Source organism: Myodes glareolus, chromosome 17 (assembly GCF_982192425.1).
Source record: "Myodes glareolus chromosome 17, mMyoGla1.1, whole genome shotgun sequence".
NCBI lineage: Eukaryota > Metazoa > Chordata > Mammalia > Rodentia > Cricetidae > Myodes > Myodes glareolus.
The window spans coordinates 16616578-16636054 of record NC_142042.1 but is presented as its reverse complement, the minus strand read 5'-3'; the positions used below and the strand labels follow the sequence as shown (position 1 = coordinate 16636054).

Genomic DNA, 19477 nt, shown 5'->3' with positions numbered 1-19477 from the left:
TCTTTTAGACTTAATTTAGCTTGAAAGGGGAAGTTGAAAAATTCTAATATCTATTGAGTACACTCCAAAGAAGTTTACTAGTGTGTACAGTGTCATTGCTGCATTAGCGTCTTCAAGAGGTCATTATTGTCAAGTGCAAATGGAGAAAAACCAAAGCATTCCTTAAAGTAAATTATACAAAAGCAATTTCAAACGGTACGGAACAAATGCCTAAACAATCTAAAACACTATATATTACAGTTTTATTACCAGCTGTCTTTATTGTTTCTTCCTTGAGTCCCTAAATATAGATGTGAGACATCAAGATCTTTGTTTAATTTGTATTATTATGTCATTTCCTAGAATATCTAACATATTATAAATTTAATAAATATTTGTAGAATGAATAAATAATAAGAAGGAGCAACAATTATTTCCATGAACTAGCATGACCAAAGCTCTGACTAGCTGAACTTTGGACTTCATGAACTTCTTGCAGCCTGCAACTAGCATGATCAAATACTAGTCTCCTCATTTTGTCCATAAATGGATTCATATTGGTCAGGCACTCATCCCATATCCAGAAAGCTGGCTGTGGCTCCGACAAGAGATAAGGGACATAGAAAGTTACACACAAAGGCTGTTGATACTGACAGCACTCCTGGAAAGCAATAAGACAAATAGCAGACATTGCTTATCTTCTCTAGACTATACATTTATTTATAACTAAACTTATTCTTTACCACAAATGAAAACTATTCCCTAAAGCAACCGCTTCACATTAGAAATACACTCTATCATGTCACTTTAAAAGGAAAAACAAAAACAAACAAACAAACAAAAACCTACAATGACTGCCAATCACTGTGGATAGCTGTCTATCTAGTTGGATACACCGGGGTATCAGACTTCCTTTCAAATCTCTTTGATGATAGTATATGCCATGACAGATGCAATAAGATAACGAACCACTCTCTTAGCTAGGTTTTCTACTGCTGTGATGAAACACCACAATAAGAAACTTGGAAAAGAAAGGGTTTATTTTGCTTACAATTCCATATTATTGTTCATCACTGAAGGAAGTCAGAGCAGAAATTCAAACAAGACATCAACGCCATGGAGGGGTGCTGATTACTGGCTTGCTCCCCATGACTTGTTCAGCCTTCTTTTTTATAGAACCCAGGACCACCAGTCCAGGGTGTTCACATCCACAATGGGCTGAACCCTCAGTTACCAAACACTAATGAAGAAAATTCCCTATACACTTGCCTGCCTACAACCCAATCAAATGGAAACCTTTTCTCAATTGTGGTTCATTCCCCTCTGATGACTCTAGTTTTGGGTCAGGTTGACATAAAAGCTAACCAACACAACCACTTACTCAACAAATGTATATTATGCACATACTATACAGACAAGCCGTCTTGAAGCTATTCAATTCCAACTGCACAGGTATATGTGTATATATGTGTATGCAGGCATAAGGATTTTAAAGAAAGAGATTTGAAAAAATAGAGATATCTGAAAGAAATTTGATTGGGATAAGTGCTTCTACTTATTCTTTACCTACTCTTCCAAAAAAGAAAACTAGAACTGAATTTCAAAGATGTTAATTGAGAACTATAAAATACTCTTTCAAACTTGTTTTAACTAGATAATTACTAATAAGCACTTGCTCTAGAAGATATATTAGTATTAGGTAGCCTTAACAGTGTTCTTACCAAATGTCCTTATTCTAAGAACTTTACATGGGTTTATTCTCTTCTCTAAGGAATTCAATGATGTAAATACCATTCTTAATCTAATTTAGCAAGTCAGGATCCTGGGGCACAGTTCAGTAATTTGTAGCTGTCCAAATATATGCAGCAAATAAATTATGGATCCAACTTTCATACACACACACACACACATTCTGCTGAGTTGATACTTGTAATAACTATTCATAAAGCCTATGAAATATAGTCCAGCAAAAATATTCTAAGCTTGGCAAGATGACCTGACTAAAGACACTTGCCAAGTCTGAGAACATGAGTTCAATCCCAGGAACCCACATGGTGGAAGAAGAGAACAAACTCCTACAAGTTTTCCTCTAATCTCCACACATACATGAGCACAAACACAACCAAATAAATAAACAAATATGAAAGCAAACAAATTAATGTAACCTAAAACTCCTAATAAGTAGAATTTGGGAAGGAAATACAGATTCTGTAAGAGCTCCATGAAGAAAAATAAGGGAAGAGATAATATTAATAGATTGAAAATGCAGTTTTTAGTGTATCTGTGAAGGTGTTGCTAGAAACAACAGATGTATGGCTTAAGTTTTAATTATTCCCCACAAAATATTGTGGTGAATGTAGGGCTACCTCCTGTTGGTACTGTTTTCGGGCCCAGCAGAAGGAAGCAGTTCCTGGGGCAGATCATTCTGGGTACTTTATTCCTTTCCCTACTGACTCATCTCCATGCTTTCTACCTTCCATGAGGGAAAAAGTTCCCCACCAAGCTTCTTCCATTATGATTTTCTGCAAAATCGCTGCTGTTTTGTAAATAAAATTAAGGTTTTTCCCTTCGCAGGCTTTAGGGCTCCATATGGGATTGTAACACTTCCCTATCTCAAGAACTGAGTCTACTGGATACTCTAGCTCTCCAGTCTGCAGGCAACCAGTACCAGTTCCCAGCCTTCAATCACATAAACCAGTAACATAAGTCACTTTATGCACACATACATACATACATACAAAGAGATTGTGTATGTTTGCTTTGCTTCTCCAGAGAACCCTAATACAATTAGCTGATAACAAAATGCTTACAAATATTTGACTAGTCATTATTATATAATCTGTTATCTTAGATTTTTGTTGAGGATAGTAATTAAGTTGTTTTAAATTATAGGGTAAAATAATTAAGAAGAGTAATATTCTATACATGGCATATTGATCTCACTGCTTAATGTTGATAATTATCAGGTGGCTTTTCTAAACATTATTAAAATACTTAATATTTTAAATATTTTAAAAATACAAAAGATTTTAAAAATCTCAAAACTCATAAGTTTAATATTTCTTTGAACTTATAAAAGCTAACATGAATATAAAATGAGAAGTTATACTATTTACTATTCTATAACATAGGTATTATAGTTTTTTGTTTGGCATTTGGTTTTTTGATGGGGTCTCTCTGTGTAACAGCTCTGACTTTACTGGAACTCTCTCTGTAGGCCTAGAACTCACAGAGATCTGCCTGCCTCTGCCTGCTTGAGTGTTGGGATTAAAGATATGTGCCACCAGTGCCTGCCAACAACTCTTTACATTATTCTGATCAATCAACAGATTAAAAACACTCTATCTAAAAACAGACAGGTTTTAGAGACAGTGTGGTGAAATACAACTGTAATAACCAGCATTTGGGAGGAGGAATGATGGTCCTGAAAATTCAAGCTCACTCTCCTCTACATAGCACATTGAAGGTCAACCTGGGCAACATGAGATCCTGCCTCAAGAAAAAAAAAATAGTACTAATAATAATAATAGACATATTTGAAAACCTTTTTCAATTCAAAAGATATGATGTAGGATAAACAAACTACTTTCCACTGTGTCTAGAGGCATGCACTTAACTGTGCAGCCAAAGAAACTTGTAAACAACTCCTAAATGTGCATGTAGCATTTCTTCTTTATTAGAGTAGAAAAGGTTGTAACATCACAAGGAAGTAAAAACAGAAGCCATCTGGGGGAACAAGTTGCTTCTTACCGCAAAATGTTAAAGCAACAGAAAACATGCAATTAGTGTGCAAGTAACAATAAAAAATTCATGAATGTGTTACAACTATAAATGACATCTCAAAACAAATACATATTAAAATATATTTTTACTTCAAAAACAGTCACCTTGAAAGGATAAAGAGTCTTCATGGCTCAAAAAAAATTCTGAATTCTTCCCGTGGAATTTCTATTAAACGCAACTTACAAATCACACTAGCCTGTAGAAACTTGAGACTACAATTCACAACCTACTCTCCAGTTCAGCTCCAATTCAAAGAACTCAGAATCAGTCTCCAATCTGTGGACTGCCTATCGCCACTCCTAATACCATCCTCATCACCATATGAACCTCTTTATCGCTCATTCTGCTTTAGACACACTGTGCAATCCCCTCTTCTACCTCTGCTTTCCTCTAGTTTACTTCAATCCCACAACACTGAAAAGAAAATCCCTTTCTATTCCTTGGGCATGCTAAGCTATTTGCCCTCTCAAGAAACATAACTCATTGAACTATGTGAAATGCTGGAATATGGGGCCATGAGTATCTTTTGTGCATAGCACTAAAGGGCAGAATTAGAACTGCTGAGTCAAATCCATATAAAATTATTCTGAACTGCACAGAACATCACAGGATTACCATCTAGCCAGAAGCTATCTGGTAAAGAACAAGGGCATACCAGTCCTCCCCATAAGTCCCCAAATGGACCTGTCAGTCAGTAGGTTAGGAAAATCCCCCTTGGGAAAAGCTATCTGTTCTAGAGATTTTAGATACAATAGAAAACTTTCCTAGAATATAGATGGGTACAATGATCTCTGGCCAATGTTTGCTCACAGCTGTCGAGAGTGCTTCAACAATTTATTCTGCAATAAACTCTACCTATTTTCTACACTGGGCAGGATTAGAGGTGTGTGCTAACACGACCAGTAGTACAGTATCTGTTCTTCATGACATGTACACACATACTCAGCTGTCCCTGGTGACAGGGTATAATGATTAAAAGAATTATTACTACAGTTCAGCTGGTTTCAAGTCCTGGGCCTATCTACTTACTAGTATGTAGCTTATGATATAATACTTATTTGGTTATTAGTATATAACTTAGAATATATTACTTAACTTCCATGTTTCTTCACCTATAAATTAAGAGGTTTAAAATGAAGATACTTTCCACTGGAATTGTTAATAGGAATTAATATACTGTTACAAATGAACAAAACACCTGCAATAGGGTGTAGACAAAAACAAGGGCTCATAAATGTCAGCGTATTTCCACCACCATAATTTAATACAGAAAAGGAAGGAGTCCCAAGTAAGGGTGCTTTGTCAGACATTTTAAAGAGCATGCAACAGTTCACAGAAATGAGGGGTTCTTCAATTCAAAACTCTTCATATTTAAGTATTTACAGCAGTACAATAAAGGGTGAATTTATCACATCCCACAATCTGAGCAAGCACCTTATAATGGCCAGCGCCTTGTCAAATCATTAAAGAGAGCTGCAGAAGAGTGGGATTCAAAACCATGCAGTGCACCAGGCAGCAGAGCAACTCCAAAGTAACAACTTTGAAACTCTTAAATATGGGTTGCATAACTGTTCAAACAGCTATAACAGAGCTGTGTCGAAAATTATTCCATAAAGGGGCAGGGGTAGAAAGTGCAGAAACAGCTGTCAGTAGTGTGCTTGCAAAGGCAGCAAGAGGACCTAAGGTTAGCACTCACATTTAAAAAGACAGAAACAAAAAACAGGTAAAACAGCATATGCCTGTAATCCAGGAGCAGCACAGACAAGAGGATCCCTTGGGCTTCCTGACAACCAGCCTAGCCAAATCCATGCACTCCACTTTTAGTGAAAGATCTAGTCTCAAAAAATAAGATGTTAACTGGCTGAGGAAGAATACATCAGTTGTTGACCTCTGGCCTTCACAAGCGCACGCGCGCGCACACACACACACACACAAAATCATCTTTTGTCATGTATTGGGAGAAATATGGTACCAGAGACAAAATCTGCTTTTTTTAAAAAAAAGCAAATGAAAGAATTAACTATTAATAAAGCTTCTAGATGAAGAAAATTTTAAATCCCTAAGAAATCAGCAATTTCATTTTCAAAGACAGAACAGTTTTCTTTCATCTGATTGCAAGTAGAAAATAATGAACCATTTTAAGATGGAGAAACCGTAGTGTATCACTTGTAATTAAACCTGAAAAAGGAAAACAGCTGGAACTTGGCCCATCTGATTGACAAAGATCAAAGTCTGCTGAGACTCACAGCAGCACAGGGATGGGAAACAGCCAGGCTCACATCACAGGTAGGAGTTTCTACAGAGACATTTTGCAATACCAACCAAAATTACAAACGTATTCATGCATTTAACTTGCTGTTCCATTTCTAGGAATTCTTCTAACAAATATGCTGGTGTGCATATAACAAATTTGTATGTGTGCACATTTGCATGCAAAAATTATACCTGCATCAGTAAATACAAAAGACTTAGGACAAACCTAACAGTTCACTGATATAAACTTTCTAACACAAATTATGACATATCCAAACACAGATTTTTTTGTAAAGAAAGATATGCTAACTGATTTTTTTAAAAATATTTATTTATTTATTATGTGTACAATATTCTGCCTGTGTGTATGCCTGCAGGCTAGAAGAGGGCACCAGACCTCTTTACAGATGGTTTGAGCCACCATGTGGTTGCTGGGAATTGAACTCAGGACCTCTGGAAGAACAGGCAATGCTCTTAACCTCTGAGCCATCTCTCCAGCCCCATGCTAACTGATTTTAAAAGAAAAAACAGACTGCCAAACTTTCCTTTATTATAATATTAGTTCTGTGTTATGAGGATATGTGCTCAGTTACATGCTGTACAGATTATCTCCAGAAGTAAATACAAGAAATCACTAAAACTAAATGTTTCAGAAAGAAATGAGTAACAGGGCAAAAGTATTCACATCTTTTAATTCTAAACTATATCAATGTTTTTAAACATTCATAGCAGAAAGGGGTAAAGCATTAAGCAAGATTTCTTAAATACCAAATTTGATTAAGTTTATAGGCTTTCAACTTTCTTTCTCCTTCCACTTTTTTTCTTTTTTATTCTTTCCAGTTAATGATCAATATTCATTTTATGACCCTGAATTTATTTAAGCCTCCCTGGGCCATGTACTGCCCTCACTGAGTACTGAATGCCTGAATGCCAACAAACAGGGTGAACTCTGTCCCAGTAGCTGACAGATAGATAAATGGACAGCAACGTATCTATGGGCTATAAAGGAAACTAGAGTATCTGTTGAAAGTGTAGATTACTCCTCTTACTCAACACGAAAGGTGAAGAAGGATGGGCAACGTGAATACTAAAACTTGACTGGACAGATGGCTCAGCAGTTAAGAACACTTGCTGTTCTTGCAGAGAACCTAGGTTTGACTCCTAGAACCCACATGATGACTTACAACAGACCCTAAGTCCAGTTCCGGGGGAACCCAGTACTTTCTTCTGGCTTCTGTGGGCTCCAGACACACCTGCAGTCGTCCACTTGCATATATGCTCACAAAACACTCATACACATAAAGTAAAAATAAATGCATCGTTAAGGGGAATAAAAAAAGAAAGTCCACTTAAGCAGCATGTACTGCTTTGTCCATTTCATTTATTACCAAAAGAAACACTCTGATTTTCTCTCTTCGTTAGTAGAAATCAAACTGCCTTCTCAGTGTGGCTGGGCGGTGCTCTGCATCTGAAGCAGCTGAGGATCAGTGGAGTGACTGCCCTTTAGTTACTCAATCAATGTTTCCCTTTCATTTCCCCTACTTGTCATTTACTTCTGCACACATCCAAACATTGCTATTTCACATGACAGAGTATCACTTTGTCAAGTTCTTCCACCGCATACTCAATCTCTGTTCCACCTCAGGAACTGAAATAAGGGCCTAGAGTCTCACTTGCCAAAACAGAAGCACAATAAATAATCCCCTGGAAGAAGCCAAAGAAACAAGCTCTTTTTTGTCAAAAACAGTATTAGAATCTAGGTTAATGAATCTTATCAAGATTTCTCCTCCATTCAGTCAGAACTGGGAGAAAGGCTATGACTCAACCCGAGGAAATGGGAACGCAGGCAAGAAGGACCACACGTAGGATGTTAGAAACAAAGGCAGCAAGCTGACCGCATGCTCACATGCACCGGGCCCACAACCACCAAAAAAGGACTCAGAACTAACCAAATAAACCACAGGCTTCAGTCAGCCCTCTCCATTTACGTGTGCAATACTAACTCTTAAGTAATGAAATCCTTCTCTTCTCTACTTAAGGTTATAGCCCTACAGTATTGTTTCTTCCAGGAGATAAAAGAGTCCTTCTTACCCATAAAATTCTCTTCTTAAAAATAACTTCCCTACAAAATCAGTGTTTGGTAAAAAGCAAATAAGCTTAAAGTTCTTTAAAATTACTCATTTTTAATAAAATATATTGATTTTTATTGCTTTACAATAAAAACCCATTTTCAGAATTATCTAAAGGTGGCTGACATTTGTGACCACAAAAGAGAAAACCACATCAGACAAGTCAGGATTCTGAGTCCCTCCTCCTCCCCCACCCCCCAAAAAGCAATTAATATTTTAAAAGCAGAGAGTGAATATACATATGAAATATACATTATGTACTTACATAAACTAAATTAACATTGTAACTGGACACCGTGAGTCAACAGCTTCAAACTAACAATGGACCCATTTATTCAAAGTAAGATAGTTGTCTTCCTTTCAGCTTAAGGGGCCTGCAGGGTGTTTCAGCCTGTTATCCAGGAGAGCAACTGCAGCTGGCCTGTCTGGAGAAGCGTTTCCTGCGTTCACAGCTTAGCTGGGAGTCAAACCATAACACTGTACTGAAAAATGGCAGAAAAACTGGAGGTATTCAAATTCCTTCCCTTGAGGACCACTTCAATTAATGCCTTTTTGAAGAAGCAAATCCCTCTAAATACAAAAGATTTACACCCACTAAACCTGAAAAGCACTGGCCAACATGTTTGTCATTTCATGAAATCCTGTCATGAGATAGGTGTAACACACTATCCGGTACTGCAGGCTGGTGCTTAGTTCTTTACCATATTAATTCTATACTCCCCAGAACTTCATATCTTTTTCAGTGGCTTCTAGGAGGAATGTCCATAACTTCCAAGTATATGAATTCCCAGCTAACTATTTCACAACTGTCTTTCTGTATTCTGTGATATCTCCCCAAACTGAGTTCCATATATGAGAAAATGTCTATTTATTAAACTTTTTAACTCGAAATGAAACTGTGTCTGAACTTACAACAATTTATTCTCCTCTAACCCTTGGGAATCAATGTCAATGGAATATTTTTTAAAAATCTAACCACATTCTAAACTCCTAAAGCAACTTCTAAAGCATGTCTAGTGGAGAACTGGGTGATCAGCGGAGAAATCCAAGTTCTAGTAATGAAGACGCTCTGGGGTCACACAGCAGATAACGACACAGCAGGTACTGCAACTTTGAGATCTTGAATTGAAAAAAAACACTTATATCTAAAAAGTCCTTATAACTCCACCAAGAAGAAAAAAAAAACAGCTTGCCAAAATATAGCCTTGAATTGAGCAACTAGTCTCCTATTTCTTCTTATAAAATATACTGGCAAAGACCAACAAACCCACAGTGCTCCAGAGAAACCCATCCATCCCCACATTCCATGGCTTCAGGGCTATTCCCATAAATACAGGGTCATGAAAAGCGGCCTGCAAACTCCAGCAGCAACCCTCCAGTTTAAAGAGAAAAGTGAAGACAGAGGCATGAACATGCTGTTCTCACAATCTGAGCATCCTTTAGAAAAGTCAGCGGGCACTGCCCAGCCTACCTTAGAAACCTACCAACAAAATGCTGCACAATACAGATGATGAACAGAGAAATGTGAAGTTTACTTTGCATTCTTTATGAACCAGGTCAGTTCAGCATATTAATACACTAAACACTAATATAACAAAATTTCGGGGAAAAAGAATGTTCGAGTCCTTGACAGCGGCTTACTTACCTCAAAGTCAACTTAATACCCCAAAGTTTCAATGTTCTAAGAAATGGAAATGGCCCTTTAGTTCAACACATTCCATCCCAAGAAAAACTGTGTGCTTCTGAATTCTAAAAATAAAGATGTACAAGCTTCTGGGTTTCTTTTTTTTTTCCATTTTCAATTATAATATACCTTAAGTAAAAATATTAACAATATAATAATAACTGCCATATTCCCTAAAACTGAGGGATTTGTTTCACGCTCCTAAATAACTTCCATTTTTATTACACATTATTATAAAAGACATCAACTGAGAGATTTTAATGTATCAAACTTTGCTAAAATTTTCATATGCATCATTACATAAAAGAATCACTAAATTACATATCTTAAGGCACACTGTCAGGTTTTAACTGCTTCTTTAATACTTAATTAATACTATTAATTAAGAACATGGTGATGACAAAAAAATATTTCTGCAAGTCTACATAAAAAAAGCAGAATAAGTGTAATCAGAGGGGTAATTAAAATAAGTAAGGCATTTGTAGCATTAATAATCTTAACACAATATAAATGTTATTAGGCACAAATTTTTCACTAGATATTGTTACTGGGCATGTTTAAAATAAACCATACAAGGGGTTAAAAATAACTACACTAAAAGGCCAAGAGCCTTGCAGCCAAGTTGAGCCAACATTCCCTTCTCTCCTCCCCTCCCCTCCCAATCCTGTCCAGTCCAGAATGAATTGCACGCCCCACTGCACAGGCCCAAAAAGGTCACAGGAGATGGCAGACACTTTTGTAAGAGAACAGAAATAACTCGGCAGCTTTGTTAGCGTGGTCGCTTTTCATCAGTGTGTTCAAAATCCTTTCATTAGCACTCTGTCTACACAGGGAAAGCATTTCTGTGCCAGGGAAAGGCATGGATGTATGTATGTATGCAGTGTTCCCCGTATCAGCATCACAACACGGAGCTAGCACCTCACTGCCTGCCAGGGAACTGAAGCACATGAAAGTCTGTGATGTTGGCACCACACAACAGATATGTATGCTTTACATCTCTATTACCAAACAACAAGGCAATGGTTGAGTTTGCTTCGGTTGGGTACCAATTCATTTCTGGACCTTTTCTCATCAAAGCTTGAAATACTTTAAACTAAGGGAGGGGAGGTGGCTTAGCAGGTAGAAGGCCCCTGAGCTCAGCCCCAGGAAGTCACAGGAGGAAGGAGACAGGAGACTCGTACAAGTTGTCCTCTCACTGTGTACCCCGTACCATAGCATGCTCGTGCACACAAACGAGCACAAGTACTCACATGCATGCACACGCACACTCACACAAGTAAACAATAAGTGCTGTAAGAAGCTTTTAAACAACAGTTTTCTTTAGTAAATTAAAATAGGAAGCGAAAAGTTAATATTAAAAAAGTTTAGATAAAACCATGGTATTTCATCCTCATCACAGATCTTCAGTACCAAAGCACGACCTCACACGACTAAATTAAATCCTAACAACACTTTCACATGGAAACTGCACATTTAAAATTAAACACAAAGTCTTAGAACTTACATATCATTCAAATACACTTTCCTGAAAAATACAATTAACTAAAATCTAGAAAAATATTTGCAACAGTTAAAAATAAGCTATTTGTAAATAAGCAGGGGGCATTAACTTTTCTTAAATAGAAGGAAAAGAAGAAAATAGCAAAGGGAAGGAAAGGAGAGAGGGAGCGAGGGCGGGAAGGAAGGAGGTGGAAAGAAGGAAGGAAGGAAGGAAGGACGGAAGGAAGGAAGGAATGAAGGGAAGGAAGGAAGGAGGAACATAGGGTAAAAAGAAGATGGAGAGAATGGTGACTCTAAGGAAACTTAGAAAAGCAAGGTATGGGAACTATATATAATATACTAATATTTTAACAAATAAAGTTCATATTCAGAAGAATATGCAACAAATCTCTAGAAAGTTATACAAGCAGAAGGCTGGGAAGATGGCTCGGTGGGTAAAGACGCTTGCTGCACAGGCCTCCGACACCCAGATTTAAAAGGCTGTGTCAATGGGCAGACAGGCCAATCCTAAGAAAGCTCACTGACCAACCAGCCTAATGGTGAACTTTCGGTTCAGGGAGTCCCTGTCTCACAGCAGAAAGGCAGACAGTGATGGAGGCAGATACCCAACTTCCTGTCTGGCTTGTCCATGAGCATGCACACCAACATACTCACATACGTACAAACACACACACACACACACACACACACACAAGAAGTTATGCAAAAAAATAATAGTAATAATTCTCTTTTGGTGAGTGAAACTGTGCTTGACACAGTCTCAATAAATAGAAATCTTAATTATTCCTTTCTCAGAATCATCAAGACATTCCAAGCTCAGACACCTCTACTCTCAGCACTCAGGAGTTAGAGTTCAGTGTCTCTCTATGAGTTCAAGGTGAGCCTGGTCTACACAGCAAGCTCCAGGCCATCCAGAGCTACAGTGAGTCTCAACCATTTTCTCCCCTGACTCATTCATTCCTTTTCCTTCTCCCTCTCTCTCCTTCTCTCTCTCTCTTCTTCTTCTTCTTCTTCTTCTTCTTCTTCTTCTTCTTCTTCTTCTTCTCTCTCTCTCTCTCTCTCTCCACACACACACACACACACACACACACACACACACACACACACACACACTGCATTCAGCTAAATCCCAATGAGGTAAAAAGTCGAATCCCAAACAGTCATAGGCTGACAATCTAGCTGGAGATCCACACCCTTCCTTCTCTCCACAGATCTAAGTAGCTTTTTTCCATCTTACTCATGACTATTACCTCCACCAGAATATGGGGTGAAGAAACAATACCAAATCCAGTCATGACAGTATTGGGAACTGAGAGGAGCCACTGAAACTTGATAGTACAATGCCACACAAGTATTTTTGAAGAAACTAAAGCCCAGAGAATTTCCCAAACTAGGAGCAATTCAAAACCTTAGCACTGGCTCCTGGGTTAGAGGTTTTCTATTTGGTTTTGTTAATACCGGAGGAAGCGAAAACAAGCTGAAGAGAAATAAACTTGTCCTTGTTAAGTACCTTCCCTCGTCATCTTTATTAGATAGCCAAACTTGGTGGGAGGAAACAAAGATCCCACAAGTGTAGAAAGTGTAGTACAGGTCATCAGAGACTTGAGCAGAACAGTCCTGAGGGTCCCAGGACCAAACAGTGGATCAATGGAGTAACATCTGAAAAGGGTGCTTACACTAGAGATTGTCAGGGGCATGTTGAAATCCTTGCCCCCTTGGAGACGGAAGCCCCAAGGGGCTGGGCCGACCAACGACACACTGTAGTTGCTCATGGTTCCAAGGTTCGATGTGCAGTTCCAAAAAAAAATGCAAGAAACTACAAAAGAAAATTAGATGGTTAATAAAAATGTTCATTGGAAACTGAATTACAGATATCAACGCACTGTCTGTCAAGCCAACAAAACTATTCAGTATTTTGGGTTGGGATGAAAGGACATACAGATTATAGCTAGCAAACTCTTGATTAATCTCAGCTGAGGAAAAGGAATCCATGAGCTAATCAACATTTATCCAATGCTCATGCCAACTCCCTGTCAGAAAGTACTCTTAGACATCTGTCCAGATTTACAAATCGCAAAAACCAAACTTTGTGGATTCTCACATACGAACTTCAATATCTTGATGGCGGAATTATAGACCCAGAGCAGAATCAGATTTTACTTTGACTGTAGCTTAGTGTGACTGTCCTCCTGCGCATCCTTTTTTACTGTCATCAGCAGGAACACTTTGGATCTCACGTACTGCAGTTACGTGACCACATCAGAGAACGGCAGGTCTGCTGGCTCTGTTTGTGTCTTCTAAATAATTAACTAGTTAAACATGAGATGAGCCCAAACTATCCTAATTAAGGACGGCAACTCATAGCCTCTTCTACAGGAATATGGCATTTCCCATAGTCAAGGGAATTTCATGTGTTGCTTTACTCTCAGTGGGTTCAGATACCTACTTGTGCTTCTGAATTTGGTGTGCTGGGACAAAAGTTTCAGTGGGTTTTAACAGTAGAAAAGTATATTAAGGCAGGAAAGATAAGGCGGTTGATGTTAACGGTTCAGATTTTCTAAGGAAGAATGATGTGTGTCTTAAACTGGGGGTTTTGTGTTGTTCTTCGTTGATTTGTTTCTGGGGTGAGAATTGAACCTAAGACCTTATTGTCTTTTTATAAAAGCAATCCTAGGCTATATTCTAGAACAAGTGGTATTTTAGTCTAAATCTTTGTTTTCTTTTATACTCATATATCATCCAGCAGAGAGTAAGTGTCCTGAGCCAATAAATGAGGCAATACTAACCATAACTGAAATACAAGGTTAACCTTAATGAAACTAAATTGGAGTCTTTGAAAATTACCATGATACTGTCCTTTTTCCCCTGTCTTGCTGTAGTGAGACTCATAATGACTCCAGGGTAGATCTTTCAAAATTTACTTAAGAGTGTCCTATTAGTAATCAGAAGGCATTGGGAAGAATGAAGGTAGTTTCCTCCTTAAAAAGAATATCAAAGATATACAGTTCTTCCATTTAGAAAGTATGGTAGGTAGGATTTCATAACTTTAAAAACACTTGTCAAAACAAGGCTTTAAGGAATGGAAATATAGCTCAAAGGTAGAGTTTGTCAAGCGTCTGTGAGAGCTTAGGACCAATTCCCAGTGCAAAAACAAACAAGCAAACAAAAATATATTTCTGACTTCCATAGAAAATCTGTCCTGTTAAATCAACCACCTTCATATACTATGTTTTAAATCCACTCAGAGGTCTAGCCATGGTATCAAGTCCAGCAGCAGATGTCCCTCTGAGGAGAAGGCAAACAAATTCCTTCCTCTCAAATGGGTAAAAAAGGTACAACACTTTAAAGGAAATCTAGTTTCTAAAGAAAAGTGACGTCAAGGGCAATGTGCACGGTGAAGCTTTTCAGATGGAAAGGTAGTACTGAACTACTACAGAGTGCCCGTACTTTAGTACACACACTCTCCGAGGGAAGCACGGAGCTGGAGGAAGCTCAGCAGAACCTTCACATTCTTCCCTGGGCTCAGGTAAAAGATTCAAAAAGGACAGTAAGCAACGACCATACCCAAAGGACGTCAGAAATCAAACCGCTAAACTGCAGGTGAAAAACGAATGGGAGGGAATTATTAACATGCCACACAAGCTCGCCTTCCCCTTTGAAAAAGATCTCCGCAGGACCAGCGGAGAAAGACCAGCAGAGGCAGTCTTGATAATGACATGCAGTACAAATAAATCTGGAAGCCAACCGATACTTCACAGGCCACTGTCTTTTTGTAATCTTTAACTATGTCAAAGGAAGAACGTGAAAGTTATGTTGAACTTCCTCCAGTTCCACGCTTCCCTAGGAGAGAATGTATTGTATGTATGTATCAACTCGCATCCATGTACCTTCCCTTTTCTTAGGGGCTCCCTTCCCGATTTCTCCCACTTGTTATTAAAATTTCTAGCACTGGCCAGGTCAGCCACACGATAAAACCGGTTGTCTTTTTCTCTAACTTCCCCTTCTGCAGGCTTCACTTGGAATTCATTTGTCTTTAAATACTCTGATCCTTAAGCAATGGCAATATTTTTATTGGTCTTTTCCAAGTCTCCCCCATGTGGTTATTAGTGCCCAAACCCTAAAATACCAACAGAACAGGCAGGAAATGACAGCTTATTCTGCTTTCAAACAAGTAAAAATTTTGAAATTTCTGCGGAGTTCTGGGGTTGGGGGGTGCTATCTAAATTATTCTTACGTCTAGAGCTAGTGAGGAAGGCTGGAGGTGGTTTCCCACACTTCTAGGTCCGCTTCCTTGGTGAGCGAAAAGGGACAAGCCCTTCAATTAAAGGAGACTGTCTAGAGATTCTTTCTCTCCTGCTGAGATAGAATGGTGGGAGGGCTGAAGAACTCAGGCGCAGGAGGAAAGCGGACGAGACGTTTCCCAGCTGAGGTTCACGCCTAGCCCTGTTGGCCAAATAAGGTTCCCCAGCCAGCAGTTTCCGTGGCAGGCGGGTTCAGACGTCCTCGGGTCAAGGAGGAGGACCTGGGATAGGACCCGGCGATCACACCCTAGACCTGCCCTGCCCAGTCCAGTCACGAATTTTCTTTCCAAGTTCTGCCCAGTCCAGACGCCCTTCCTTTTTCCACTCATTGTCAAACGCAGCAGAAGCGCCGTCCGGCAAAAAGCCCCAACAAAATAAACCGGTTTCAAAACCCCGGCGATCGTAACCAATTTGCCAGATGGGCTTTTATTTCTGGGAGCACCGACTTTGCCCCCAGCAGGTTACACAATGGCAAATATCGAACGGAGGGGAAAGAAGCGCTTCTCCGCCGCCTGGGAGCCAGCAAACAAAACAGCGCCGCTCTCCCGTGCGGGCGCACCTTCTCCGCACGCCCGAGCGTCCCGGGGGGCCGAGGTGCTGCCCCGCGCCGCCTGCCCGCGGTCTCAGCGGGCGCCCCCTGGCGCGGCCGGCTCTCCCGAGCGCCAGTCCCCGACAGCCCGGGCTGCGGAGCTCCATCCCGCCCGCCGCGCGCCCGCTCCCGCGCCGCCCTCCCTGCCCGGGGGACCTCGGCCACCTCCGCCACCGCGCGCACCCAGAGCACCTGAGGAGCCGCGGCTCCCCGGGGAAGCGCGCCCGCTCCTCCTCCCGCCCCGTGGTCCCCGGCGTGCAACACCCCGCCACCTCCTTCGCCTCCTCTCCCCGGAACGGACCACGATGCGCTCCTCCGCCGCCCGCCACCGCTCACCTCCGGACCCGCGGCGCGCAGCCTCCGCCTCCGAGCAGCGCTGACAAGTGGCTCCCGGTGCCTGTGCGCCGTCTCAGGCCGGCGGGGAACTTCCGCCTCCGCGCTCGCCCCGCCTCGCCCCGAGGCTGGTCACGCCCCCTCCGCGCCTGGCCACACCCCGAAGCCGGGCTGGGCGGGGCCGCTCCTAGCAGGGTTGAGAAGGCGGCGGCTTCTCCGGGCTGGGTGCCGGGACTTGCTGGGGCTGGCTGCAGCCGCCTCAAAACAATTCCCGTGTGGAGTTTCGGTGGGTGTAGTCTCCGGGAATTTCGAATGGTACCTGGCAGAGAGCTAGGCTTCCGCTTTTCTGTTTTGTGTCTGAGCGCTTTTCACTCTGCAGAAACTTGAATTGACCCGCAGTTGGTCTGGCTAAAAATAGAAAGGGGCTTTGGCTGAATCTCTGGCGACGCAAGTTCAGCGACTACCGCCTGGTTTTGTGAAAGACGTCTGTGTACTCTGAGAAGTGCAAACTCCGAAGTTTGCTTGTCAGCAAGGTGAAAATCACTAACCCTAATAGGCAGAAGTTAAATCTGTCGTCGCGCTAGAAGACAGCCATAGAAAGCAGAGGCCAAAAGTGATTCAGCCACTGTCTCCTCGACTTCTTTTTCTAAGTTCAAATCAACAGCACATTTACGTACTTCTGTGAAGTTGTTTGGTTTTGCCCAGAGAGTTTACTCACAAGCAAACATTAATAATTGTTCAGTGGACACTCCAAAAGAAACTTGCAGTTTTCTCTTACCCTTTGAATTGTCTTTTAAAATGTTAAAAAGACAAGCGTTCGCTAAGTGGTGGATCAAACAAAAATAAAACTCACAGAAGTCCATGATCCTTTAGAGGTGCAAGCAAAATTCTAGAATGGGACCAAAGCTAAAGAAGCAGAAGCCACTGGCCCCAGGTGGCTATTACCATTTGAAATGTGGCTACTGGGATTTCTAGAGTTTGAGTTTAAATCACCTTGAAAATGTTTTATATTATTCTAATGAATCTAAATTTACAAACAGGTAGGATATTATTTCCATTAAATATAACTTTCAGTAGGATGCCATTTCACTATACTGTTGATGCTTAGTGACTAACTTGACACATATGTACTGGGATTTTAAATCTTTTAAATTTAAAAATATGTATGGTGATTACATACCGAAATTATATTATCTGTTTATTTAAAACATTAAAATTAATTTCATCTTTTAAGGTATATACTAGAAATTTTATTATGAGTGTGACTCGAATGTTTTTGTTGGACAGTTGTTGATTGTATTACATTATATATATAAAAAAAACTCATTGGCAAAGAAGGTTTTTCCAGTGGGAGATTTGACTACTGTGTTTTACCATTCAGAGTGCTTTAATATATATTATGTTTCACATCTCATCCAAAAGTAAAACAAATTGTTAAAATAAGTTAACATTTTACAAATATCATGCACTAGGCAAAATAGAAAGTGTTACAGTTGCCTTCATAAGATGAATGTTATCCTTATTTACAATTTTTAAAAACTGAAGTTGCAACAGATTATATAATGTGATGGGCAGTTCCACTTGTGACAAGTCAGTCGTTAGTGTTACCTTGTAAGAGTTCATCTCTTCACCCCCTCATCTGTTTGTGGCTGACTGAGCAAAGTTGAGCCTAGATCAAGGAAATCTCATTAGCATGACAAGCAGTATCAGGAGAGAATAAGCATCTTGAGATGGTGAAGGAATAGCTGAGAGGAAATAGTGTCCCAAATGTAACTGGAATTTTAGTCCTCATTGCAAAGTTGACCCTAAACTCCCCCCCCCACACACACACACACACAGACACTGCAGTCCAAAGCCTCTGGTACAAAATGAGCATGTTATGCATCCATTGGTATTTGTCCAGTTGCCCTCCTGGAAAACCACTTGTTTATGGGTTTCTTCCACACAGAATCTTTGCATATGGCTCTGAAAAAAAAAAATCTTCCTTTTAAACAAACACTATCTATCCCATTTCCAAGAAAGTATTAAACTATAATGGTCCAAAGTTATTTGCCTATCTGTGTATGCCTCAGAGACATAGAGGGCTTTGTCTGGCATGTGTGAGGTCCTAGTTCTATCCTCAGTACCACCGCTACCATCACCACTACCACCTCTACCACCACCACCACCACCACCAATAACACCACCCCCCTAAAAAGAAAAACTACTTCCCTAGAAATGCTCTTGGATCCCAGTTAACTGTATTCAGTGATTAGGTGAGGAGCTCTTATCTGTTGCTTCATCTTGAAGGGAATCATAAATAACTGTGAGGTTATCAAGTGATCCCATAGTATTGCTTGAAACTAACTGTATTACTTTATTGGTTCCAGAATGCCTTCCAATATCAAAGTTCTTAGATGTTAACATTCCTTGTGTTAAATGCTGTACTGTTTGCCTGGAGACTATGTATATAGTTCTGGTACACAGGGTAAACAGCTATTATGTCACATTATAGAGAAAGTGACAAGAAATAAAGTCTGTATATATTCAGTATAGTTGTGATATCTTTTCTAACAGTTTACTTCTGTGTTTAGTTGAATCCTCTGATTCAAAACTCCAGCTACAGAGGGTGGCCCATATATACAAAACATGCTTGGCACCAAGTAGGTGTTAAATGATAGCTATATAAAACTTCCCTAATTAAGTGATTAGATTGTTGTATCATAAAAGACAAGCAGAGAACTTCAGCACCCATTATACATGTACTGTGTTTATGGTTCTTTATGTACAAGTATCTTATTTAATTCTTTCAACCATGTATTTTTCAGAGAAGAAAACAGACACTTGAAGGGCATAATTAAATGGGAGCCATGTAATGGTAGCTATGAAACTGGAGGGATGGCTCAGCAGTTAAGAGTACTGGTTGCTTCTCCAGAAGACTGGAGTT

At 39.9% G+C, this 19477-nt stretch overlaps 1 protein-coding gene across 8 annotated transcripts in view; it reads right to left on the bottom strand.

Annotated features, from left to right (window-relative positions):
- The window catches only part of Pdlim5 (PDZ and LIM domain 5), a 166298-nt gene extending 149617 nt beyond the window's left edge, over positions 1 to 16681 (bottom strand). For 6 of the 8 annotated variants that reach the window (XM_085677620.2, XM_085677621.2, XM_085677622.2 and 3 more), the window contains exons 1-2: positions 16555 to 16681; positions 13005 to 13144 (exon numbers count right to left, since the gene is read on the bottom strand). In XM_085677620.2, the coding sequence (XP_085533746.1) occupies positions 13005 to 13100 (96 nt within the window). In that variant the 5' untranslated portion in view covers positions 13101 to 13144; positions 16555 to 16681. The remainder of the gene's footprint in view (positions 1 to 13004; positions 13145 to 16554) is intronic. The other 2 variants (XM_085677626.2, XM_085677627.2) reach the window with 1 other exon arrangement.
- Between the last annotated feature and the right edge of the window lie 2796 nt (positions 16682 to 19477).